The 24,801-nt window shown below is 38.1% G+C and overlaps 1 protein-coding gene across 3 annotated transcripts; it reads left to right on the forward strand.

Moving 5' to 3' along the window:
- Positions 1–23,608, forward strand: LOC104603377 (D111/G-patch domain-containing protein). 3 transcript variants are annotated; one of them, XM_088897820.1, is made up of 9 exons: positions 1–850; positions 958–1,097; positions 1,231–2,218; positions 9,469–9,560; positions 15,576–15,650; positions 19,477–19,538; positions 21,276–21,363; positions 21,568–21,637; positions 22,525–23,608. In XM_088897820.1, exons 1-8 carry the CDS (start codon positions 721–723, stop codon positions 21,616–21,618), a joined length of 1,626 nt encoding a protein of 541 aa, XP_088753946.1. In that variant the 5' UTR covers positions 1–720; the 3' UTR covers positions 21,619–21,637; positions 22,525–23,608. The 3 variants fall into 3 exon arrangements, with proteins under 3 accessions (XP_088753946.1, XP_010265699.2, XP_088753945.1); XM_010267397.3 differs by lacking the exon at positions 21,276–21,363; XM_088897819.1 differs by lacking the exons at positions 15,576–15,650; positions 21,276–21,363 and having other exon boundaries at positions 112–850.
- Positions 23,609–24,801: the final 1,193 nt, after the last annotated feature.

A 24,801-nucleotide genomic window follows, 5' to 3' on the forward strand; every position in this document is an offset into this window, starting at 1 on the left:
AGTTTATTCTGAACCCAAAGTCAGCATACCTCTAACTGTTATAAGTTAGTTAGGTGGAATCCCCTGAGATTGGAATAATTAAAATTAATTTTGATGCATCATGTGAGGTATTGCATTACAAAGCCTATAAACTGGTCTTGCCTCCATTAATAAGGCTGAGGCTGGGGCTGCGCGGGAAGCCCATAACTTAGCTATAAATTTCAGGGATTTCCCTCTAGTTATTGAAGGCCATCTCATAATTTTCTGCCTTAACCATGTGACAACGGCAAAGGCCATTCTCCACTGTTGAGAAGTGAATGAGAAATGCGAGAAAGGTATCACCTAGGCATGTCTACTAGCTAGATTCTGTTTCAATTAATCTTTGTAACCTTCTTTTGCTTTTTTCTTTCTTTCGTTTTAGCGATTTGTGGGGACGTGCTACCCCGTCTTTCTTAGCCACTTTTGGTTTTTATCAGAAAAAAAAAAAAATTTTGCAATCCCCAAAAGTAGGGAAAAATGAAAAAATCTATACCCGAAGAACCGAGAATTCTTTTGATTGGTTACAAGTGTTTCCCGGTACCACGCTTTAACGCCACGTGTCAAGACAAAAAAGGAAAATTTCTCTTTAGCGGTGGTAATAGAGATCAAGCGATCTCTTTCTTCCCCCTATCGTCTCTTTTGTAGAGTTATACCCTACACCTGCAGATCGGCGGGTGACGTTGAGGTTCGCTAACGTGCGCCATGGGTGGCGGCAAGAGAAGGTTAAGCAGGAAGATCAGTAAGGGAGGAGGCTCTTGTCGAGCTTTCTTCGTTGATGGAGGTTTCTTATCTGAATGGCAGAACGATTCTTCTTCGCCCGGTTCTGCCCGAGGTTCTCCTTTCCCTCTTCTTCTTTTCTGAAAACCTAGAACGAGTTCTAGGTTCCATTTTCTTCTCGTCTCTTCTTGTTTTCGATTTCCTTCTATGTGGAACATGCAGGGAAAACCCCAAGGGACAATGGTAAATCTGCATCGAAATCCAGCAAATTTGATAAGCCTGAGGCTTCTGATTCACGGGACGGATCTCGAAGACCGAGTGGAAATTCTTTTGGGTACGAATATCCAGTTGTTGATGTTGAGGTAAGTTGTTTCCTTTCCGAATCAAAATCCTTTCTTTTTCTCCTAATTATATATAGTCTTCAACCGTGAAATGGAATTGAAGTATTTTTACATCTGGCTTGTCTTTGGATTCGTTAATTTTGAATGTTTTCAGGACCTTATGCGATTGGAATCAGGTATTGATGGGAATGTTAAAGGTGGTGATGTAGATGAATCACGTCCCATTATTTTACTTGATTCTAAGGAAACACAAGTTGTCGCCTATGTAGATGAAACGCCTTGCACAAAGTCATGTGGTGGGGATTACACTTACGAATATGGGTCGAATTTTGTGCTGGGAGAGAGCTTTCACAGAGGGTTGGGGTTTGTCAATGAGCCGGAGGAGACACCGACTGGAATTGGGTCTTCCTCGGCGAAGGAGGAAGAGAGAGAAGGGTTAGGATTCAATTCATCCTCTACCGAAAAGGAAACTAATACTCGGAAGAGTTCCAGTCACAAGCAACGTGGTCAAAAGAGTGAAGTTTTTGTATTCGAGGGTTCACCTTCTGAGAGGAATTCTGGTTTTTTGTCTATTGGAGGCATGAAACTATACACGGAGGACATTTCTGATGAGGACGAGGAAAGTGATGAGTTTGTAGATGATGACAGAGATTCAGTTGATGAAGGAAGCTCAGGTTCTTCTGAGGAAAGTGACTCAGATGGCTCATCTGGAGGTGATGATTTGGAGGGGATGTCGTCTGCTACTGGTTCTGATGTTGATGAAGAGATTGCAGAAGATTACTTGGAAGGAATTGGTGGAAGCTATGAGTTAATGAATTCCAAGTGGTTGGTGGATCAAGCTTTGGATGTCTCAGATGAAGATGGTTCTTCCAGCAGTCTCAGTGATGAGAGTTTAGAAATGTTTGAAGGGCTTGCTCTGCAAAATTCATCTCAGGAATATGGTATGAAGCCAAGATCAAGAAAAAAGGCTCATCAGGGGTCTGATAGAGCTGGAGCAATGGACGGTGGGTCACTGATTCTGGATGATCTTTTATTTATGAAGGATTCTAGAAAAATTTTGTCTAAAAAGAAGCATGCTGTTAGGGTTCCACAGACTTGGCCTGTTGAGGGTCAAAAGAGTAAGAAATTCAGAAATGTTCCAGGTAAGCAAGTTTCCTTGTCTATTACTATCTCAGATTATGCAATGCCAATGCTCTTCTTTGGATTGTTTTGTTTTTCCATGAGGAAATATGTTTTAGTGTTTGAAGTATTGATGTGAAGCAGTTTTTGCCTAAACCTTGGGGTGTATGCCCAAAATCCAAATTACCTTTCTTTTTTAATTTTAGTTCATTTAAGTTATTAAAGACTTAAAGTTACCAAATACAGATACACAATATAACAAGTAATAGTAACAATCCTACAATAGCTGCAAAATATTTGTATTCACAATATAGAAAAACAATACTAACAAATTAGAAAAAAATGAGAAGCAATATTAATAACTGAACTGGCAATGACCAAAGAAAAGAAATTCATATGTCTGAAAGAGTAGATTTCATCTGTAAACAGTACTTTTTTGAACTCTTAGTCTGTGCTTGATTTGAAAGAAAAGGTAGGTATAGGATTCCCTACCTTTCCCTACCTTCTCCTTCAAACCAAACACAAGGTTAGGAATTTCTTTCTGGAATCTTCTTATTGCATATGGAACCAGTTTCTTTCTTTGTGAAAGCTAAAGTGAATAGTGACCCAGAAAAAGACTTACCTTGCTTTGACAAATTGGAGATAATTTGTAGAAAATAGTTCTAGGTTTCTATCCTTATTTTCGTGGCAGAACTTTTTCTCATGAAAATTGGGTGGATTCAGCTGAAGAAAATAAGAAAAAGAAAGCTGCTAAAATAAGATTGAAGGTGGTATCAATACAGAAAAAAAAGGAAAAAGAAAGATTGAGGGTGGGGTCAGGAAGCTACAGCACAATATTAACCAAGGACTTTTTATCTTATGAAAACAAATGAGGTATTGACTGAAAAGAAAAGGTTGTTGGCAATTACTCTCCTCCCTCCTTCCTTTCTACCCCCTTTTGTGGGCTGATGTGCTTGACAAATAATACTGTTTTAACTAGAAGTAAACACATGTGACAGAAAAGAATATATAAAAAGGAAAGTACTTGCCAAATCATCCCTCTCAGGCAGTGGGCCTGGCCCAAGACTCTTACGAAATGGGTGGTCCTCCGACCAAGATAGGCAGGGGGAGGAGCACAATAGAGGCCAAATTGTCCGTCTCAGGGAGGTGAGCAGAGTGCGGATTCCAGAGGCGAGCTAGTAGTAGTGGATAGGCAACGAGGTTATCAGAGCGCAGAAGAATTGATAGAAATAAGGCTGCTAGCTACCGTATGCCAACAGACCACAGGCAGAATCTGGACAAAGTTCAAATGGAGAAAGGGTGCTGTTAAATCTGCAAACAAGTGAACAGGAAGGGATTTCTCCTTGGGTTTTATTGAAATTGTTTTCTTTTGGGGAGTTTTTGGGAGTCCGTTTTGAAGGCATGGAGCCAGAGACTGTACAACTGTTAGCAGAGATAAAGAGAAGAGCAATAGAGGAGAAGGGGAGGAAAGGAAGGAGAACAGATTGGAGCTGTTTAAGTTCTCCCGGGGGTTGAATGATAGAGCTGGGAGCAGTGATTTAAAAGGCGCGCCTAGGCGCATAGGTGAGGTGCATTTTAGGGTATGCGCCTTTCCTATGTCTCAGCTGCAGCTCTTTCAAAAGGTGTACACTTGGTGTGCCTAGATGTACATCTGATGCACCTTGTGCCTCAGCTCAAGCGTGCGCCTTTTGAAAATTTCACGTTTTTTTTTGCTTTTATTGGACCTAGCGGCTGGGCCAGGCGGACCTCCGTACCACGCCCCTTGAGGCAAGCCCAAACAAGTCCATGTTTGGGGCTTAAATTCTTATTTCTCACACAAAAAATAATGATTTTATAATTCTTAGTTCTCATCCTAATGAAATATCTTCTTAAAAAGCAATTAAACTTATAAAATCATTATTTTTTGTGTGAGAACTAAGAATTTAAGCCCCAACATGGACTTGTTTGGGCTTGCCTTGAGGGGCGTGGCACAAAGGTGGCTCGTAGAGTCAGGAATGTAATATGTTTTACATCACATTAGCTACTTGAAGTAATGCAATTGAGGAAACAAGAGATTGTGGGTTTTACATGCTTGAAAATGTTTTATATGTTTGATTTTATTTTTAATTTTTTATTTGAATACACTTTACATGTTATGTTTATATATTTTAATTTTAGATAATAGGTTTTTTAAAACATTTATTTTAAAATTTAAGTTTATATTTTTTATTAATATTATGTTTAATATTTTTTGATTTTTTAGCTTTTTTTTTTTGTATTTTTATGCCTTGCTTCAAAAAGGCGCTTGCCTTGGGCGCAATGGCCCTTGTGCCTTTTTTGTGCCTTGTGCTTTTATAACATTGGCTGGGATCTCGGCTCAGGGTAATAGAGGGGGTCGAAAAGGAAAGTAAGAGTGGTGGGGCAGGGAGAAGACATTTTAAAGTCTAAGCTTATGGAATGGTTAAAAATATTTCTTGGAACATTAAGTGTTTAAGTTTGGGATGAAGAAGGGTGGTAGTATGGGGGTTCCTAAAAAAGTGGAATCCCACAGTGCTTTGCTTACAACAGACGAAGCTAGAGTTTCTGGATGGAGAGATAGTATGAAGCGTTTGGGGGGGATAGACAGTGTGAGTGGGATTTCTTTCTGGCAAGGGGAATAGCTGGAGGGCTATTGTTGGTGTGGGATTCATTGGTGATGGTGGCAAGGGGCAGTTCTCAATTTCTGCCTAGTTTCAACACGATTATCATTAGGCTCTTACATGAGAAGAGGGGAGGGCAGTGAAACTACAGGGGAACAAGAAGCTTTGCTCAGTTCATGAGTTGATGGGAGTTGGTGGATTTACCCACTTATTGGGGCAAGCTACACTAGGTCAAACAATCAAAATCAACCCATTCTGGGTTGGATCACTTTGTAGTCTGAACAACCTGGGAAGATTCTTTTCCTTGTCTGTCTTAGGAGGCTTTACTTAAACTGATGTCTGACCATTCCCCCACCCTTCTAGATTGTGGAGGAATCACATCAGTTAAGAACCCTTCTTTTCGGTTTGAGCACATGTGGTTTGAGGAGGAGGGTCTAAGGGAGAAAATGAAGAGGTGGTGGGAGGAGCATCGGGTGGAAGGGTTAGCAAGCCATAAGTTTAGCAGAAAGCTGATTAACTTGAAGACAGGGTTAGCAAGCCATAAGTTTAGCAGAAAGCTGATTAACTTGAAGACAAAGCTAAAAACTTGGAGCAAGCAGACTTTCAAAGGGATGGAAGCAAAAGGAGCGTTTGGAGAGAATATCAAGGGTGGATAGGGCCAAAGAGACAAGGGACCTGTTGGGGGAAGAGAAATTTCGGAGGTTCAATCTTCAATGCCAAACAAGAGTTTGACAAAATTTGTTATCAAGAAGAGATTAAGTGGAGACAAAGGTCTAGGTGTCTATGGTTAAAATAGGGAGATTAAAACACTTCTTTCCTTCATAAATTGACAAGTGGTAGAAGACGGCATAATTGTATTAAGAGATTAGAGGTAAAGGGGAGGAAAATAGGCTACAAGAGGCTATCGTTAATTATTATCAGGAAGTTTTTAGAGAAAGATGGAGACGGAGGCTCAAACTAGATGGGTTGGACTTCAGACAACTGACTATAGAGGAAGCAAGCTTGCTGGAAGTAGCCTTTACTGAGGAAGAAGTTAGAGGTAAGTAATGAGTTGGAAGCAGATAAAGCACCAGGTCCGGATGGTTACACAATGGAATTCTATAAGAGAAGTTGGAGTTACATTGGGGGTGATTTGGTGAAGGTTTTTGAAGAATTTCACATCAACAGTGCACTAGAAAGAAGCCTAAACTCCACCTTCATATCTTTAATCCCAAAAAAGAAAGGAGCAACTGGGGTAAGAGACTTTAGGCCGATCAGTTTGGTAGGAAGTGTTTACAAGATATTAGCAGAAGTACTGGCAAAGAGGCTGATTAGAGTTATGGACCTTCTAATCTCTGAAAGCCAGAATGCATTTGTGGATGGGAGGCAGATTATAGATGGGGTGTTAGTGGCAAATGAGCTGATTGAGTCAAGGTTGAGAAGTGGGGCACTGGGGGTGTTGATGAAAGTGGATTTGGAAAAGGCCTACGTTCATGTAAACTGGGGCTTTTTGGACTACACACTAGAGAGATTTAACTTGGGCAAGAAATGGGGGAACTGAATGAAAGTTTGTATAACAACAGTTAGCTTCTCAATCTTGATAAATGGGAAGTCAGTTGGTAGATTGTGCAGCTCGAGAGGACTGAGGCAGGGGGACCCCCTTTCCCCCTTGTTGTTCATTTGTGTTGTGGAGGCTTTAAGTAGAATGGTGTACAGGGCAGTTGAAGGAGGTTTTTTGGAGGGTTTCTGGGTGGGTGAGGAGGGAGGGATGGCAGTGCTACGATATGCAGATAACACTTTGTTTTTTGCTGATGTGTCGAATAAGCAGACGAAGTCCATCTGTATGATTCTCACATGGTTTGAGGTTGTATCAAGGCTCAAGGATAACCTTCATAAGAGTGAACTCATGGCAGTTGGGGAAGGTGCGAATGTGGCACAACTGGCAGGTAGTATGGGCTGTAAACTAGGTAAGCTTCCAACAAGGTATTTGGGGATGCCTTGGGGAGCAATGCAATGCAAAGAAAATCTGGGAACCCATAGTGGAGAGTGTGGAAAGGTGGTTGGCATCCTGGAAAGTAGGGGTGGCAACAAGCCGAGCTTTTCACAAGCTGCTCGAGCTTGGCTCGTGAAAAGCTCGGCTCAGCTCGGTTTCAACCGAGCTCGAGCCCAATTCACTGGCTCGATTATGAAACGAGCTGAGCTCAAGCCTACTAGAGCTCGGCTCGCAAGCCGTCTTGAATATATATATATATATATTTGATATTTAATATATATAATATATAATAAAATTACAGAAAATAAAATATATATAATAAAAATATTATAATTATTAATTATTATAATTCTTAATTTTTTAAATATCAAATAAAAAATATTTTTATATATAATTTTTTATTTTTATAAAATATTTTTATTCAAAGTCGAGCTCGAGTCGAACTGAGCTCGAGCTTATGAATTTTTGACTCGAGCCAAGCTCGAGTTCAAGGTTCTGGCTCGAACTGAGCTCGAGCTCGAGCCTTGTAGAATAGTCTTGAGCCAAGCTCGAGCCTCATACTATTCGGCTTGGCTCGGCTCAAATCCACCTCTATTGGAAAGGAAGATACTTATCAAAGGGAGGGAAGGTGGTTTTAGTAAAAGTGTTCTTTCCTCCCTTCTCATTGATTTACCTATTATCCCTGTTCCTCATTCCAGCCAACATGGCTAAGATGATTGAAAAGAGAGTGCAAAATTTCTGTGGGATGGATGGAAGAATGAATTTAAATTGCATCTAGTCAATTGATAAAAAAATGATAAAAAAAATTGCATCTAGTCAAGTGGAACAAAGTATGTAGTCCAAAGAAAGCAAAGGGTTTGGGGGTGAGGAAGCTAAGGAAGTTCAATATAGCTTGTCTTGCCAAGTGGCTTTGGAGGTGGAATGAACAACCTAATGCTTTATGGAGAAGGATTATTCTAGCTAAATATGGTGCAGGTGATTCAAACTGGGAACCAGCTGAGTCAAGAATGTCTTATGGGTGTGCCGTGTGGAAAAGAATTTAAAAAGCTCTTGTGGAGTTCAGAAAAGGAATCAGGTATACTGTGGGAGATGGCTCAAAAATCAAATTCTGGACTGATACTTGGTGTGGGGATCATCCTCTTAATCAGAACTACCATAACCTCTATGAGATTGCTCAAAGTAAAGACTGCTTGGTTGCTGAGGCTTCTCTTGGGTAGGAGATACAGCAGTTTGGTGTCCGGTGTTTAGAATGAATCTAAATGACTGGGAGATTGAGCAGTGGATGGAGATGACGCAGCAGCTATCTGGCATAGCTCCTGGATTCATGAGTAGGGATAAGAGAAATTGGAAGTGGGATAAACCAGGAATTTTCTCAGTATGATCCTTCTATAATAAGCTCACGGAGGCAGAGATGGTGGATTACCCAGAAGCTGTAGTGTGGAATACCACAGCCCCTCCAAAAGCTGCTTTTCTATTATGGGTGGCAGTGTTGGGCAAGTGTTTTGGCAGTGGAGGTTTTGGCTAGGAGAGGACTGAGTGTGCTGCCTAGCAGGTGCATAATGTGTGGGGAAGCTTCAGAAGATTCAGATCACCTATTGATCCACTGTAGAGTTGCTCGAATCCTTTGGGCAAAGTTTTTAGGTCTATTTTAAGCTCAGTTCGGTTTCTCAGAAAATCTATTAGCGGCGCTGCAGCATTGGACAATATGGGGGAGTAGGACCAGCTATAGTGGTTTGGACAATATGGACGGAAGGAAACAAAAGGCTGTTTGGAAATAAGTTTGTCACAAGGAAAATTTATGTAAAGTATTTTGGGGTAGGATGGGTAGGAAGACAAACGATTCGGGAATATACCATATAGCTCTTTTTGTAATTCTGGAGCTCTTTTTGTATCTATGCACACAGGGTGTACAATTTAGAAGATGTACAGTTCTTGATTGGGCACTGCACAGCTCCTTGATTGGGCACTGCACAGCTCCTTGTTTATCGGCCGATACGTATCGTATTAGTGGCCTCCTAATACGCCCCTACAGGGGGTGTTTCAGGGTCTGACCTGGTTCAGGGGGTAGACGGGCCTTAAACCGACCCCTCTAAACCAGTTTGAAAAAAAAAACTAAAAATAAAAAAAAGCAAGCCAAGATACAGTTTGAATCTTGATTTTATTTATTGAGATGATGCAAGGGTGGGTACAAGTTCTTCACTTTCTGCTTCTGGATTTAATGGTGCTTTTGTACCAACCATTTGCTAAGAATAACAACAATTGGAAGGAAAAATGGGAAAGAACAAAAACTTTATATTCATTCACTTCTTCCTTTGTTTAACTTTCACATAGCCAAACAAGGTGTATTCATCCAACTCAAGGCCTGAGGTGTGGAAAGAACTGTCTATCTGATGGCAGTAGATAGTGTAATTTGGTCAGCAAACAAGCTGACCTGATGTCAGCAAATTGTCCAAGGTCTGGGATCCATACGGCCTGGTCTGATTGCGATGGCCATTGAGATTGGTTGCAAACATATTCAGATTATGGCATGCTTGATCTGATCCAACCATTGAATATCTTGCTTTACACTTTGCCATTATTGCAATTGTTGTTTGGAGAATTTCTTGAAATTTATTGATCAAAAGATTCAATTATCAAATACCTAGTCTATGACATTTAGATGCATTTTCCACATTTGATTCAGGTGCAAAAAAGAAACATAGAAAAGAAACAATTGCACTAAAGCGTCGAGAGAGAATGATGCGCCGTGGTGTTGATCTTGAACAAATAAATTCAGTAAGAAGCGTTGCTTTATGATTTTTTTTTTTTCTGAGTGCATAGTTATTGATGATTTTGGATGTATTTTGTTCTTTCTGTACATTTTACTTTTGATTGATCTAGAGCTTAATTCAAAATTTACTTATATAATTTGACAAGCATGTTGCATTCCATCTCTTTATGGTTTTAAATTTGTCATACCCTTAATTATATGGTTGTATGTAAGGGTCAAAGTATCATATTGATTTTCAGGGTCATCGATGTGCTAATACAGCAGAGTTGGGTTGTTTCAATTGTTTTATATGTTAAATGGCGGCGATGTGATGACTACTGTTAAATTGTCAAATAAAAACAATTATACAGAGAAAGAATATCGGTCTATCAAAACTCTCGATATGTCAATTTCTTGTATTGAGGGTATTCATACTTTGAACCTTGGCTATATATAATAATACAAGTGGGCTAATTGGGTGATTTAATTGTCTTGTGTGGTTTGTAGGGTTTTTAAACAGCCGTATGTTTGTAAGATTTCTTGTAATTGTTATTTTATGATGTTGAATGTGCAAGGAGTGATTTATTGCTTATTTGAGCTGTGGTCTCTTGAGCTTGATCAAGGTTTTGCTAGTCAAACCTTTTCGTTTAGATAAAAAAGGCCATAACCAAATGTTGGTCCCTGCTATCTGGTGTCTTGGGAGGGGTGAACTGGATACAGTCCTAATCTTTTGGTGTTTTTTCACACAAAGTGGCCTCTCTCAGACTTGAATCCGTTTTCTCATGCTTGATAGAGATTTTACCATTACAGCAAGTAACAGCCCCTAAATCTTTTTGTTTAGGTCCATTCTTGCTTTTTCTTTTCTTTTTTGTTTGGGAGGTGTTTTTAATGTTATTTTCCTTTAACTAAAGTAAACTTTAAGCTCTGTCTTAGAGGCTATGGTGAAAGTGAAACAATGGCAAGATGAATTTATTCCATTTATTGTTCATGGCATTTCCATTTCTTGCCTTTTGGAAATGAACTCAATTGAAATAATATTTTTTTTGTGCTATATTCTATAGATATTGGGCCCGTTTGGCGCATCTTTTTTGGGAAGATCTTCTGGTAGTTTTGATAGTCAAAAGACGCATTGAGCTTTTGCATGAAGATCTGAGCAGCCCGAAGCACGTTTGGTAGACACACGTCTTTCCGTGTCTTTCCGCGCGAGAATAAAACGCGAAAGACGTGAAAAGCTTCATTTAGAGCTTCCCGAAATCAGCCCAAAATGGGCTTTTCGTGTCTTTTCGACGCTCCAGCTTTTGGTGGCTAGATCTTCCGCGCACCAAACGGAAGTAGACCGAAAATCAGTCTGCTTGGCTTATAAACAGCCAAAAGGCCGTGCGGAAAGACGCGCCAAACGGGCCCATTGTTTTCAAAATGAGATCATTTTAGGAATTGAAGAAAAATTGTATTCAAAATCATTGGTCAATTACTTGGACCCCAACTTAAAAATGGACAGAACCTTCCCCACTCTGTCACTTGTAGTCCAAATTTGAGGTTTCAATACTTGGGCTTGGTCTTGCTGTTATCGGAAACGTTATTCCATTACCTATTCAACAAGCCTTATATTGTATGATTTGAACATATCCCAAATGAGTTATGGGCCTTAGTTCTGTTAGAGAGGTTTTCCATTACTCATCCAACAAGCTTGTTATGAAGGATCATTACCAAAATGAGTTATGGGACCCTCTCTCTCCGTTCTTATTCACTCTAGTAGCAGAAGTGCTAGGAATTCTTTTCTAGAGAGCAGATTTAAGGGGTTTGGTGAGAGGTTGGAGAGTGGGAAGAGAAAGAGTGCCTATTACTCATTTGCAATTTGCCGATGATACTGTCCTATTCTGTAAGGGAGGTGATCTAAGTTGGGTGAGGAATATGTAGGAGGAGATACAAGTCTTTGAGAAAATGACAAATCTGAAAGTTAACTTCAATAAGACTTGTGTGGTAGATATCAACATGGAAGATGAAGAAGTAATTGAATGTGCAACAATATTGGGTTGTGACTTGTGAGGTATGTCAGTGGCCTATGAATTATTTGGGTTTACCTCTAGGGGGCAACCCTAGAAGCGTGACTTTTTGGAACCCGGTGGTGGATAGATTCTCAAAAAGGCTTGCCTCTTGGAAAAGGAATTATCTATCGATGGGCGGAAGTTGGGTGAGGAATATGTAGGAGGTGATACAAGTCTTTGAGAAAATGACAAATCTGAAAGTTAACTTCAATAAGACTTGCGTGGTAGATATCAACATGGAAGATGAAGAAGTAATTGAATGTGCTACAATATTGGGTTGTGACTTGTGAGGTATGTCAGTGGCCTATGAATTATTTGGGTTTACCTCTAGGGGGCAACCCTAGAAGCGTGACTTTTTGGAACCCGGTGGTGGATAGATTCTCAAAAAGGCTTGCTTCTTGGAAAAGGAATTATCTATCGATGGGCGGAAGAATTACATTGATCAAATCAACATTGCAAATCTGCCAGTCTATTTTCTTTCGGTCTTTAGGATGCCTGTAGGGATTTGTAGAAGGCTGGAGAAGATAACGAGGGATTTCTTATGGGAACCAGGAGAGGAAAAGAGGGATCATAGGGTGAGATGGGAAATGGTGATTAGAAGTAAGGAGCTAGGGGGTCTAGGAATTGGAAACATTTGGAACCTTGTTGGGTAAGTGGTTATGGAGATTTCAGGTGGATCAAGACAAACTGTGGACAAAAGTGATTAAGAGCATTTATGGGCTGACGGTAGATGACTGGGACGAAGGAATTTTGGCTAGAGCATCAGCAACAGCACCTTGGAAAGCCATCCATGCCATTCTTCCTTGTTTTTCACCCTTTGTCAAGTATAATTTGTGTTCTGGAAATATGGTAAGGTTCTGGGAACATGTGTGGGTGGGGAAGACACCACTTAAGGATCAATTCCCTTTCCTGTTCTCTCTTTCTAGGTACAAAAACATAACTACCTCATCTTTAGTTTCTTCTGTTGGCCCAGGACATCAGCTTAATTGGGATTTGGGTTTCAGACGAGGTCTCAGAGAATCTGAGATGGAGTTGGTGTGGTCCCCACTGAAGCTTCGAGAACCCCCTATTTGGTAATGCTGTCCATTCATTCATCCTAATAAAATATCTTCTTAAAAGCAATTAAAACTATAAAATCTTTATTTTTTGTGTGAAAACTCAGAATTTAAGACCCTAACATGGACTTGTTTGGGTTTGCCTCGAGGGACGTGGCACAAAGGCGGCTCGTAGAATTAGGAATGTAATATGTCACATTAGCTATTTGATTTAATTAAGAAAAGAGAGATTGTGGGTTTTATATGCTTGAAAATGTTTTATATGTTTGATTTCATTTTTAAATTCTCATTTGAATATTCTTTACATATTATATTTATGTATTTTAGTTTTAGATAGTAGGTTTTTTAAAACATTTATTTTAAAATTTAAGTTTATATTTTTATTAATATTATGTTTTTTTTTGAATTGACTTTTTTTTTTTGGATTTTTGACTTTTTTTTTAATTGTGCCTTGCCTCAAAAAGGTGCGCGCTTCGCCTTGTGCCTTGTGCCTCAAGCACAAAATGGCCCTTGCACCTTTCGCTTTTAAAACACTGGTGGTCCCTGATGTACTTCAAAAGGTTTTCTTAGAACCATCAAAGGGGGATTCCCGAATTTGGACCCTTTCCTCTTCTGGCTCTTTCAGTTGTGCCTCCTTTTTCAATGCCCTGACCCATTCTTCTCTTACTCTTGCCTTTCCCTTCCCTTCTAAAGAAGTGTGGGGAAGACTGGTCCCACCTGGGTTGGAGCACTCTGTTGGGAAATAGCTTTGGAAAGAATTAATACTTGTGATCATCTTCTAAAAAAGAAACCTTTTTGGTGCTTGTCCCCACACTGGTGTACCCTTTGTAAAGCCGATGGTGAGTCTTGCTCTCATTTACTTATTATCCTACCCTTTTATTTCATCTATTTGGGAGTGGTTTCTCTCTTTATTTGGTTGTAGGTGGACTCCCCCATCAATCATTCAAAGCCTCTTCACCTATTCAGTTGGTAGCTGGATCAAAAAGAGGGGAAAAATCTTGTGGAGGTGCACTTGGCAGGAAATAGCAGGGACACAATTATAGAAGTGGTTTCTTTGAGGGTAGCACAATGGGTAAAAACAATGAACCTATTTGAGGATACTTCAATAGAGACCATCATGAACAATTGGCAGGAAATAGCAGTCTTGGCTCCTAGCAGAATCAATGTCCAGCTCCCCCCGATGGAAGATTTTATCAAACTCAACTTTGATGAGAGCAGAAATTCTTTCCCTCTTGGAGGAGGTAAAAAGGGCTAAGGAGTTGAATATAAATAGGTTGATTATCGAAGGAGATTCGCAAGTGGTAACTGGCTGGATAGAGAAGGCAAACGATGGGTTATGGGCATACATTAATGAACGAAGGCATTTCAAGTGGCTAACCCAAGTCCCAAGGAATGGATGTGCATGTCTGGTGGGTTAAAAGATGTGCTAATTCATTTGCAGATGCTTTGGCCAAACAGGGGGTGGGAAGAAGTCAATTGTTTTGGGCTACTCTGTAAATTTCCTTTTGGGGGTGTGGTAAGAGGGTTTACCTCCCCCCACCATTGTATTTTAAACTTTTTTTTTAAATGAATGAAAGCTTTCTGTTACTGATAAAAAAAAAATCATTACCGAAATGTTGATCCTAGATATGTAGGGTCTGGGCCTCTTGGGAAGGGTGAATTGGATATGGATCTAACCTTTGGAAAATTTTGCACAAAGTAGCCATTCACATGTGGTTTGAACATGAACTGATTGAGTTATGGGCCTTATAGCTGATTTTTGTACATCTGGTTCTATGATTGAGATTTACCATTGGGTTATCTGGATTCGTGAATAAATTCTTGTTGGTTTAAGATTAATTTTGATAAAAAGTTATTACTGGAGAGCATCCATTCCTTGGATGTGATTGATGTTTATGCAAAGGGTTGTTTTTGTGGAAAAGTCTTTTGTGAAGAATGAATGCACTGATTGGAGAGAAAAAGGTTCCAAAACCACTTTTACTTATAAAAAAAGAGTTAAGATTATGATCTAGCTCATTTTTTTCGGAATTTGTTTTTTTTTTTGTTTTCTTACTATTTTATCCTTATAAATGGATTAGTTTTTAACTTTGAAAAAAAATAATGAATTAAGAATTTTTTGGAATGTCTTTTACTAATTAGTGTTCTGCATTTTTTTCCTATGGGTATATCTTGAGATTTTATTGGTCTTGAGAATATAGAAATAAGTTTGTTCAGGTTCATACTATTGTTGTACAAGGGGTTATGGAGTTTAGAATAAAAGTTTACCTTTAGCTTGTTTTCTTTTATTTGGAGTTTATGCCTGACCTTTACAAGGTGCCATGCTTTCTCTCTAGGTGGAATGCCTAGAAAACCTTCTATTCTTGGTGAGGTACTTTAGGATACTTACTACTTAGTTGTTTGTGCTGGATCTAAAGCACAAGGAAACAGGGCTCAATGATCTAATTTTGGCACTATAACTTTTCTCTTTTTGGTTTTGCAATTTGGTCACCTCTTTCTCTGATCAGCAACAACAATCAATTGGGATTTATAGATACCAGTAGCAGGGGGAAAACATAGATCTTATTTTCCATAGTTTTGAGACCAGTAAACTCAATTTGACCCAAACCAGTGTTAAATCCTGTAATTTTTCACCCTACAGCAATGAGATGATTTCCAGCATACTAAGGATTAATTTGTTGTTCAAGGGTTTCAGTAAGAACTGAACTTCTATTAGTGCTACTGGGTCTTCGACTATTATTATTCATGCTATATTGGAAGATGTCGTCACACAACAAGTTGCTCCTTCTATGTCACTTAACTAGATTTATATTTTCATCCTTTGCATGAGAAACCAGTAATTTTTTAGCTTGCTTTACTAGTTCTAATTGTAAGTTGCATTATGCCTGTTTTAGTGGATGCACATTCTTGAGTAGCTAACAGTTGTATGCTTTTAACTTTGTAGAAATTAAGGCAGATGGTCCTGAATGAGGTCGACATATTATCATTCCTACCAATGCATTCACATGATTGTTCCCAGGTACTTCTCAACTAGAACCTGTGTAGGATATATGACCAAAAGCCACATGGTTAATGCTTGTATTTGTTGTTTGGTTTTCATGATCTAGAATTAGGTTAAGACAGATCCTATATAGACTACAAGGTTCCCTAGGTTCTATTAAACTGAAGAATTAACACGGCAAGATTAGTTTAGCAAAAAAAAGGTGAGATTAGAAATTCCATTACAAATGTCCATGTAGCGTTTTATTTGGCATTGTTAGTTTTAAAACTTTTTGATTGTTTAGTTAGTTTTAAAACATTTGTTGCTTGTGGTATTTCATCTTCTATCATCTAAGCCTTGTCACAACCATATGGGACATTTGTTCTATGCTTTATCAAAGTAAAGAAGTACTTCAGAAATGCATCATACTGCAAGGATTTATCTGGTTGAGGGTGGGCCTTGGTGCAATAGCTAGATTGCTCTATTGCAACCTGGGTGAACAGAGCTCAAATCTTGGAAACAGCCTCTCTGTGTCTGCTGGGGTAAGGCTGTGCACATCTCTCCTACCCAAACCCTGCATTGGTGAGAGCCTTGTGGATTTGGCTGCCCTTTTTTATCTAGTTACTAGCGGGCCCCCGTGCAATGCATAGAATTGGACTTAAAACTTATCGTTCTATGGAGCTACATTTCCTAGGGGTAGGGATGGAAATTTTCTCCATCCCCGCCAAGTACCTGGTTTCCCCGATCAGGTAGGGGTGGAATGGAGAATTGCCTTAGTGGAGATAGGGTGGGGATGGAATTAATAGGAATACCTGATTGGGGACGTCGGGAGAGGGAGTGAAGTCCACACCCCATCCCAACCCCAACTATATATATTAAATATATGTGTATATATTATATTAAATATATAATATTATTTATATTATATATCAAAATATATTTAAAATATTATTTGCATTTTATTTTTACTTTTATTTTAAATAAATACCCTTCTAAAAACAAACTTTTAATTACAAAATTCAGGGACTCAGGTCCCTGATGGGGAAGCCCTCTTTGTTGAGGACTGGGGATGCAGGCTAAAATTTTTGACAGGGACTAATATATAAATAATATATTATTTATATTATATATATCAAAATATATTTAAAATATTGTTTGCATTTTATTTTTACCTTTATTTTAAATAAATACCTTTCTAAAAACAAACTTTTAATTAAAAATTCAGGGATTCAGGTCCCTGATGGGGAAACCCTCTCTGTTGAGGACCAGGGATGCAGGCTAGAATTTTTGACAGGGACTAATTTAAAACTTGAGGTCGGGATTGGGAGTATGATCCCCGCCCCGAACTGGCCCATTGCCATTCCTACCCTAGGAGTCATCCCCTAAACCTATAACACCCCGCAAACCCATAAATATAGTTCCATTAATTATGGTAATTATAAATGTAGTATCCAATACTTATGGAAATTATTAAAAATTTCCAATTATTTATTTGAAAAATTGGAAGTTTTATAATTTAAGTTTCGCTAAATTAACAAAATCACTAAATATTGCTCAAAAGTTATAGTAAATATCAAAATTACTGAAAATATAAAAAATAAATTTATATTTATTGAAATTAATTTTCCACTAAAAAATTACTGAAATTTTGTAACTATTGTTTGGTAATATCAATGGTTTGAACCTTCTTAGGCATGTCTTCTTCTATGTCTAATAACACAAGTGGTCTTGATTGTGTTGATAATAATTTTGCTTTGTGAACATAATGGTGATTCTTTTATATTGATAAAAAAATTTAGTGGTGATTTTTCTTGTTGGATGTGACACTTCAATTAAGCTGTTGGTTCTAAGCCATCATTCATTTAGTCTATTTGTTTTTGGTTTTTCATCAGCAAGACAAATGCCACTACTGCTATCACTAAATCAAACTCTTTAATGTTTCTATTGTATTCTCATATTTAGTTTAAGGGTAAAATACAAAGAATTACCCTGTACTTTGGGGATAGTGACACTTAGGTCCCGACACTTTCATTTGTGACAGGGAGCTGCCCTCTACTTTTGATTCCAGTACTCTGCTCCCGCTGTTATAGTATTCCATCAGTTTTGAATTTTGATGAGACCATTTACCCTCTCTTTTCGTTGCATCTCCAAAACCCAGGTTTTGAACTTTTTGTATTCTTTTTTTTTTCTTTTTTCATATCATTTGCTTAAGAGAGAGACAAAGGAGAGTTGAAAAAGGTAGAACATCTGCCAGCCAACATTAAAGGAGGGTAAAATGGTCTCATAAAAATAAGTGTGCAGAGTGTTGATGGGAACAGAGTTCAGAGTGTTGGAATCTGAAAATATAGGGTAGCTCTCTGTTGCAAATGAAAGTTCGGGGACCTAAGTCTCAATACCTCCAAAGTACAGGGTAGTTCTTTGTATTTTGTCCTTAGTTTAATGCATTTCCTGGGGGTAACTCTATCTACTGTTGAGTGGGTTGGTGAATTTTGAAGTTTTATTGTATGCAGCCTAGTGCTTTAAAAGCAATACTAGAGCCTGAGGTGTAAGGTGCAAGGTCAGGAGTGAGGTGCCACTTTTTGAAAAGAACGAAAAACGGAAACTTAATATACAAGAATATGCAAGTCTAAATTTTGAAAGAAATAATATATTTCAGAAAACCTATTAACTTAATTGAATATATTTTAGAAAACATGTTATTAATATAAGGATTATATTCAATTATCAAAAAATATAAGGATTATAGCCTTGTGTTAAAGTTCTATTATAGGCTAAACTGTTCAATCCTAAACATCATATCATCGTAGAACATAATATATTACCTAATCAAGATCAAATTTAAGTTTAGTTCATTATAACATGGCAATGAGCCAGGTAAGGTGCACTGGGGGCATAGATGAGGCATGCTGTGTACCCCTCAAAATGAGCATTACACCTTTTAAACATTGCTGCTGCCCTGTTCTGGGGTCAAGGGGTTCTTGTTCTGCTAATGTGCTTATCTTTGATTATGAATTGATAAATTCATTGTTGACAATAAAAAAGATTTAGTGCTTTCTCTGTCTCTCTCTCTCTCTCTCTCTCTCACACACACACACACACACACACACGCACAGAGACACCACAGTTTTCAAGGTGCCAAGGCAACAGGGGTGTGCCTTGTTGCCTAGGCAGGTGCCCGGGCAATGGACTTTCTTAATTAAAGAAAATATATCCTAGGGTAGTTCCCTAGGTTCTATAACCATATTTCCTTAATAATTATCCATAATTTTCATAAGAAAAGCATATATTTCATGTTAAAGTATAGAAAATCAACATATTCATGAGAAGAAAGAAAAAAAAATTCAAAAAAAATAGGGGCTGAACCCCTATTTTTGTTATAGGAAAAGAAGAAAAGAAAAGGTGAAATAAGAAGAAGAAAATGTGTTGATTAAACAAAATTTTTAGTTCTTCCTTACTGTTTCAGGTTTTGAAGTCTTTGAGGGTTCAATACAGCAGTTAGCAATGTTTGTGTTGATTAAACCCTAAAAAAATAAGAAAATAATAAAAAGAATTCTTATATAAACACACAAAACGAATATTTTAGTTTAATAATGTCCATTTATAATTATAATCTAAAAAATTAAGCATATAAAAGTATTTTATAACACAACATACAAAACTGCTTGGTGTTTAGGTGAGGCGAGCCTCCAAGGGCGCCTTGTTGCCTAGGACAACTATGAGAGACTTGTGTTGACTCACAAAACATATATAGTAACTTTTTTTTTTTAATTTTCTGTTTTGTTTTCTTTGCTGTATCTATTACAATATTCTCTGTTCTTTTATCAATCTTCTAGTTTAGTATATAATTGTTACTGAATATATTTAGGTACAAAAGCTGGCATCAATTTATCGCTTACGGAGTGGTTGTCAAGGTTCTGGCAAGAAGAGGTATTAAACCATTGTTCTTTTTCCCCCTCTTTTCATAGTTATTTTCCTTGATTCAGAGAATATTGTTGTTTGTAGTGCTATTACTCAACTCACTATGTTTGATCTATTTGTTGATCTAAGGTTTCTTCCACCTAGATTTGTTACTTTGGATGTGTTGTAGTTGGAGACATTCTCTCAAACTTGGGGAATGATAGGTCTTTGCTGAAAAAAAGTAGGGTTTATCTTTCCTTTTAAAACAAGGGGTTTTGTAAAAATGGGCCTAATAGAATTATGGAAGATAGGGTTACAAAGTAACATATAATAATGACTCCCAGTTGGCAAATGAAAAATCCTGTTTCTGGCGTCATGGTTGATTTCTTCAGTCATGTTAGTTGATTGTGGCTTGGTTATCCTTCTACCTCTTTTCAATTTTCTTCATTAAAGGTGATTGATTTCATCTGAAGTACAGATTAGAAAAGAAAACAGAGGGAAGAAGAAAACATGCTGAACCCTTGATCAAATAACTTTTCATACGTGAAGTTTTAAACTAAGAACTAAAAACGGAAATGTGACCATCCTTCTGAAAAATGTCCTCGGTAATGTACAATACTTGGTTGGGTTGGAGATGGGACTGAATCATTACAAAAATAACCATCATTAACCTGAAATTTATCTTCTTCACCCCATCCCCACAAAAGGATCTCAAAAAGTTTAGATTCTTTTACATGTTAAGCAATCTTTGCAAGGATCCTGCGAAATCTATTAGAGGGGCATAATACAACTTAATCACAGGATTATGAATTGAATCTATTACTATTAAAGATTGTTGCTAAACTATGCTTGTTCTAATGCAGTTTTTCCCACCCATTTTCCTGGATCCTCAGGGTTTTGCAAATTTTCCCCAACTATCAATGATATTTGGTAATAAGAACGTGGAAAATGGAGAAAACCCATACAAGCAACATAAAAAAATATCACTCTGGACCCAATAAAAAAAAAAAGAACCCTCAGTGTACTCCGTAATCCAACTTCAATAAAAAAAAGAAAAAACAGCCATGTAAAAACAAGATCCTGAAGAATGCCATGAGACCTACTAAACCCCAAAGAAACAGCCAGCGGACTTACCCCTACAGTGCACTGAACAGACTGCTGATTTGTTTTGAATTATTTAACCATATTGAAAGAATAAAACCAAGACACTGCCAGTAATTTTATTACATGATTATCTTTTTTATCAATCTATCTGGGGTAACTTGCTGGGCAGAGTTAGCATGTAATGGTTAATGCCCTAGAAGTGTTGCCCCAAATACTACTGAAAGGACTAGGGAGCTTAGAAATGCTTAATTGACATGATACACTTCTACTGAATTGCTTTTGTTTTACCTGTATTTTTTCCCTAAGGTGTTTCTGCACGTTCCCTGCAAACTTTGGACTAGTGTTGAAATGTAGTTGTATTCATCTCTGTTTCACTTGAGAACCATGGAGCCATCTCGATTTCCTTTGAGAAGCTAATAATAGCATTATTTGTTCTCGTTCCTTCCAATGATCAGATAAATACAGTACTAAAAATTAGAATCAAGAAAAATTGACACATAAGGGAAATCATAATTTTCTTCCCCCTCCACTCTCTTTTATTATCGTTCTCCTTTAAAGTGATCAATTTTTTTTATTTTTTATTTTCAGGGGTTGGAATATTGTTTGCTGCACCTGCATGCGGTTTAAGATTAGACATGTAAATTAACTCATTTACTTTGTCAGTCAGGAACTTATGAACATGATAAAGGTCTACGAGTTGTACATACTCAAGACTGTCAAATTTACTAGTCTCGGTGTTTTGCATGTTGAGGTGATATGCCCCTTGATAACTTGATTACCTTTGTGGCTTTAATCAGCCATTTCCAGCAGTTTTAGACGTGGAACTTGTGATATTGTGCTAATAGTTTTGTCCATCACCCATTCTTTGCAAATAGTACATATGAGGGTACACAGTGACAGTGAACTTTATGGTTAATCTTCATTATTGGAATGACTTTTTTTACCCCACTTTCAGATTTGTCACAATTACACGAACTGGGCATACTTGCTTGCCATCTTCAGCTGATAAACTCCGCTTGGAAAAGGTATCTGTATTCTACATATCTGATGAACTTTCTTTGGTTTGTTGATCAAGTGTACATGTCTAACCTGTTCCAATCCCATTACTCTTGTTGACAAATATTTTTAATTGCATATATCATATTTTTTATTCTTTTTATTGTCTTGCCAAAACAGTATTCTATGTAGCATTCAAAGGGACACAAATGCACCTCCGTTCAATACTGATACAGGTTATTCGACAGTAAAATTACGAATGTTGTAAAAATAGTAGTTAAAATAAAAGATACATGCTAATAACACGAGCTCATATGGAAGTTTTGGTGTCTCTGATACGTCTAGTGTCTGATTGCCAGATTTCAGAAAACTGAATACCCTTGTTATGGAGGCCATTCCCTTATAATGCTTCTTTCTCTTCTAAGATAACAATTCTGAGAAAGGTAAGTCTGCAAAATACAAAATAAAAAAAAAGGAAGATAAAATAACCCAGAAATTTCACTAGGCTTCTCTAGGAATCAGCACCTAGAGGAACTATTAAGAATTAGCACCTAATAGCTTCTTGATGGAATCAGGACCGTGAAAAAATAGGCATTGGGCTAGACCTGAGATTTAAAAAGGTGTGGCATTTTGCATTGCCACAAAGCCTTTTGGGTTTGGTTCCACAGTTGAAATCCAAACATGTTATGTCACCTGGATTGTGGATTGTAATGATAAGATTAGTAAGTAAAAGGTGGTTAAAGTGATTTAAATTGTATTGTGGCCACTTAGAAGTTGAAAACATGAACACATGCTAGATACACATCTTTTGTTAAAAATATATTGATATCAAATACATTTTTTGATAGACTTGATTCTCTTAATTTCCAGTTGGTCTCAAAATGTTAAGACCTTTATTGTTTATCATGAATTTCAGCTACTGGGAGTTGGGGACGAGTATGGTGATTTTGCAGTCAATGAAGAACCTAAAACATTTGAGAGAAGCAGAACTAAAAAGGTCACGAAGTTGAGTGGTTCAAGTCCACCAGGATCACATCAGTCTTTTCCAAGGAAGTCAAAGAAGTTGGCCAACCACCTCGGCAGCAATGAGCCAAGTGGGAGGAAGCGTACCGGGAGACGAGGCCCCTTGTATGCCAATCAACCAGTGTCGTTTATCTCAAGTGGAGTCATGCGGGTTGATGTTGTGGAGGAGATTACAACCCCTGAATCAAATAAGAATAACAGCTCTATTGAAAGCAAGGATGTCTCAAACTCCTCCAAGTTAGGAGCATTTGAGATGCACACAAGGGGATTTGGATCAAAGATGATGACCAAGATGGGATTTGTTGAAGGGGGAGGGCTGGGAAAAGATGGCCAAGGAATGGTGGAGCCTATAGAAGCTATTAAACGTCCCAAATCACTAGGATTAGGTGTGAACTTTTCAAAAACCGATGATGACACTGTCAGATTCAAACCTGAACAATTTAGGGCTTTTGAGAAGCACACGAAAGGGTTTGGGTCAAAGATGATGGCAAAGATGGGATTTGTTGAAGGGGGAGGGCTGGGAAAAGATGGCCAAGGAATGGTGGAGCCTATAGAAGCTATTAAACGTCCCAAATCACTAGGATTAGGTGTGAACTTTTCAAAAACCGATGATGACACTGTCAGATCCAAACCTGAACAATTTAGGGCTTTTGAGAAGCACACGAAAGGGTTTGGATCAAAGATGATGGCAAAGATGGGCTTCGTCGAGGGCATGGGCTTGGGCAGAGATTCACAAGGTATGGTTAACCCATTGGTTGCAGTCAGGCTCCCAAAATCCCGAGGATTGGGTGCCAAATGATAGATGCTATTTTGATTAATCCTAGTTAATCTCTGTAATAACTAATCCGTTTCTAGCAATCAACTCTCATTTGTACATGAATATCAGCAATGCCACTTTCACAATGGCAATTCACTCCATTGCTCAAGGAGATTATTATTCTTATTTTGATGAATCAAGGAAGAAAGAGCTACACAAACCTGGTGTTGCGCATCTTAGAAATTATCAAAATGGAGATGGGTTCCTTTTTTTTTTTAAAAAAAATTTTAGAAATAGCACTGCAGGTGGTTATTTTTCTGTTACTTTCACTCATTGGATGGAAGCTGGAGTTATTTGGCTTATCTGTTTGCTAGGACGCTACGTTCTGATGAAAGGGCCCAACAGTACTCCTATCACCAGGGGTGTTTATTGGACTGGATTTCGTAAGTCCATTATAAATGGATCAGGTCCAGTCCAATCCAATCCAATGAATGTTTTGACCAATTTGGAGTGGTCCAATTCAATATATGGACCGTCCAATCAGATCAAATTCATTTTGATATAGATTGGTTTCAACCTAAACCCGGTCCATTGGTACATATATTCTTATCTTATATCAATGGAACAGATATTGGCTTAATCCAATCCAATCTAATATAAATTTGTTACGGACGGACCAGGTTTAATCCAATCTAATAAATATATTGGACTGGATTGGTCTAGTCCAATATGTTTTGTTGGCTTGTCTAATCCATTCAAATTGATTTTGGACTGGACGAGTCCAATCCAAAACCAGTCCATTGACACCCTTACTTATCACAACCTAGGCCCCCACAGCTCTCAGAACCTTGTATGGTGGGGGGAGGGGAGTGAACATGGATAGGGCCATTTGTGGAATAGAGTTATACTTGAAGCCCAAAGAATCAGCAACATTGCCCCTTTAAATCAGGCGATACTTAGAGCCCAATGAATACTTTGAACCATGTTTCTGATCTTAACCAACACTTGTTCTTAATTATGGCAATCAAGGTTCAAAATATGGATACATTCGATATGTCAGTAGGGGTGTATCGGGTGAATCGATACTTTTTTTTTTTTATTTTTTTTTTAAAACCGGTTTAGGGGGACTGGTTTAGAATTCCTCTACCCCCTGAATCAGTCAGACCCCCAATACACCCACTGTAGGGGTGTATTGGAGAGGTTTCGGAACGATAAGTATCGGCCTATATGTATCGATAACCTTGAAGGCAATCTCCCTATTTCCACATACCTCACTTCAATGGGTTCTTGCAAGTATAATCCAATTTTTAGTTCCCACACAATGGTAATTGGTACATTTCCTATTGCATGTGTGAGGGATACTTGTTCTCAGATGGTGTAAGACTCAACTAAGTCTTGTCCTTCCAACGTGTT

This window comes from Nelumbo nucifera, chromosome 2 (assembly GCF_055504915.1).
Source record: "Nelumbo nucifera cultivar China Antique chromosome 2, China Antique-T2T, whole genome shotgun sequence".
NCBI classification, from domain to species: domain Eukaryota; kingdom Viridiplantae; phylum Streptophyta; class Magnoliopsida; order Proteales; family Nelumbonaceae; genus Nelumbo; species Nelumbo nucifera.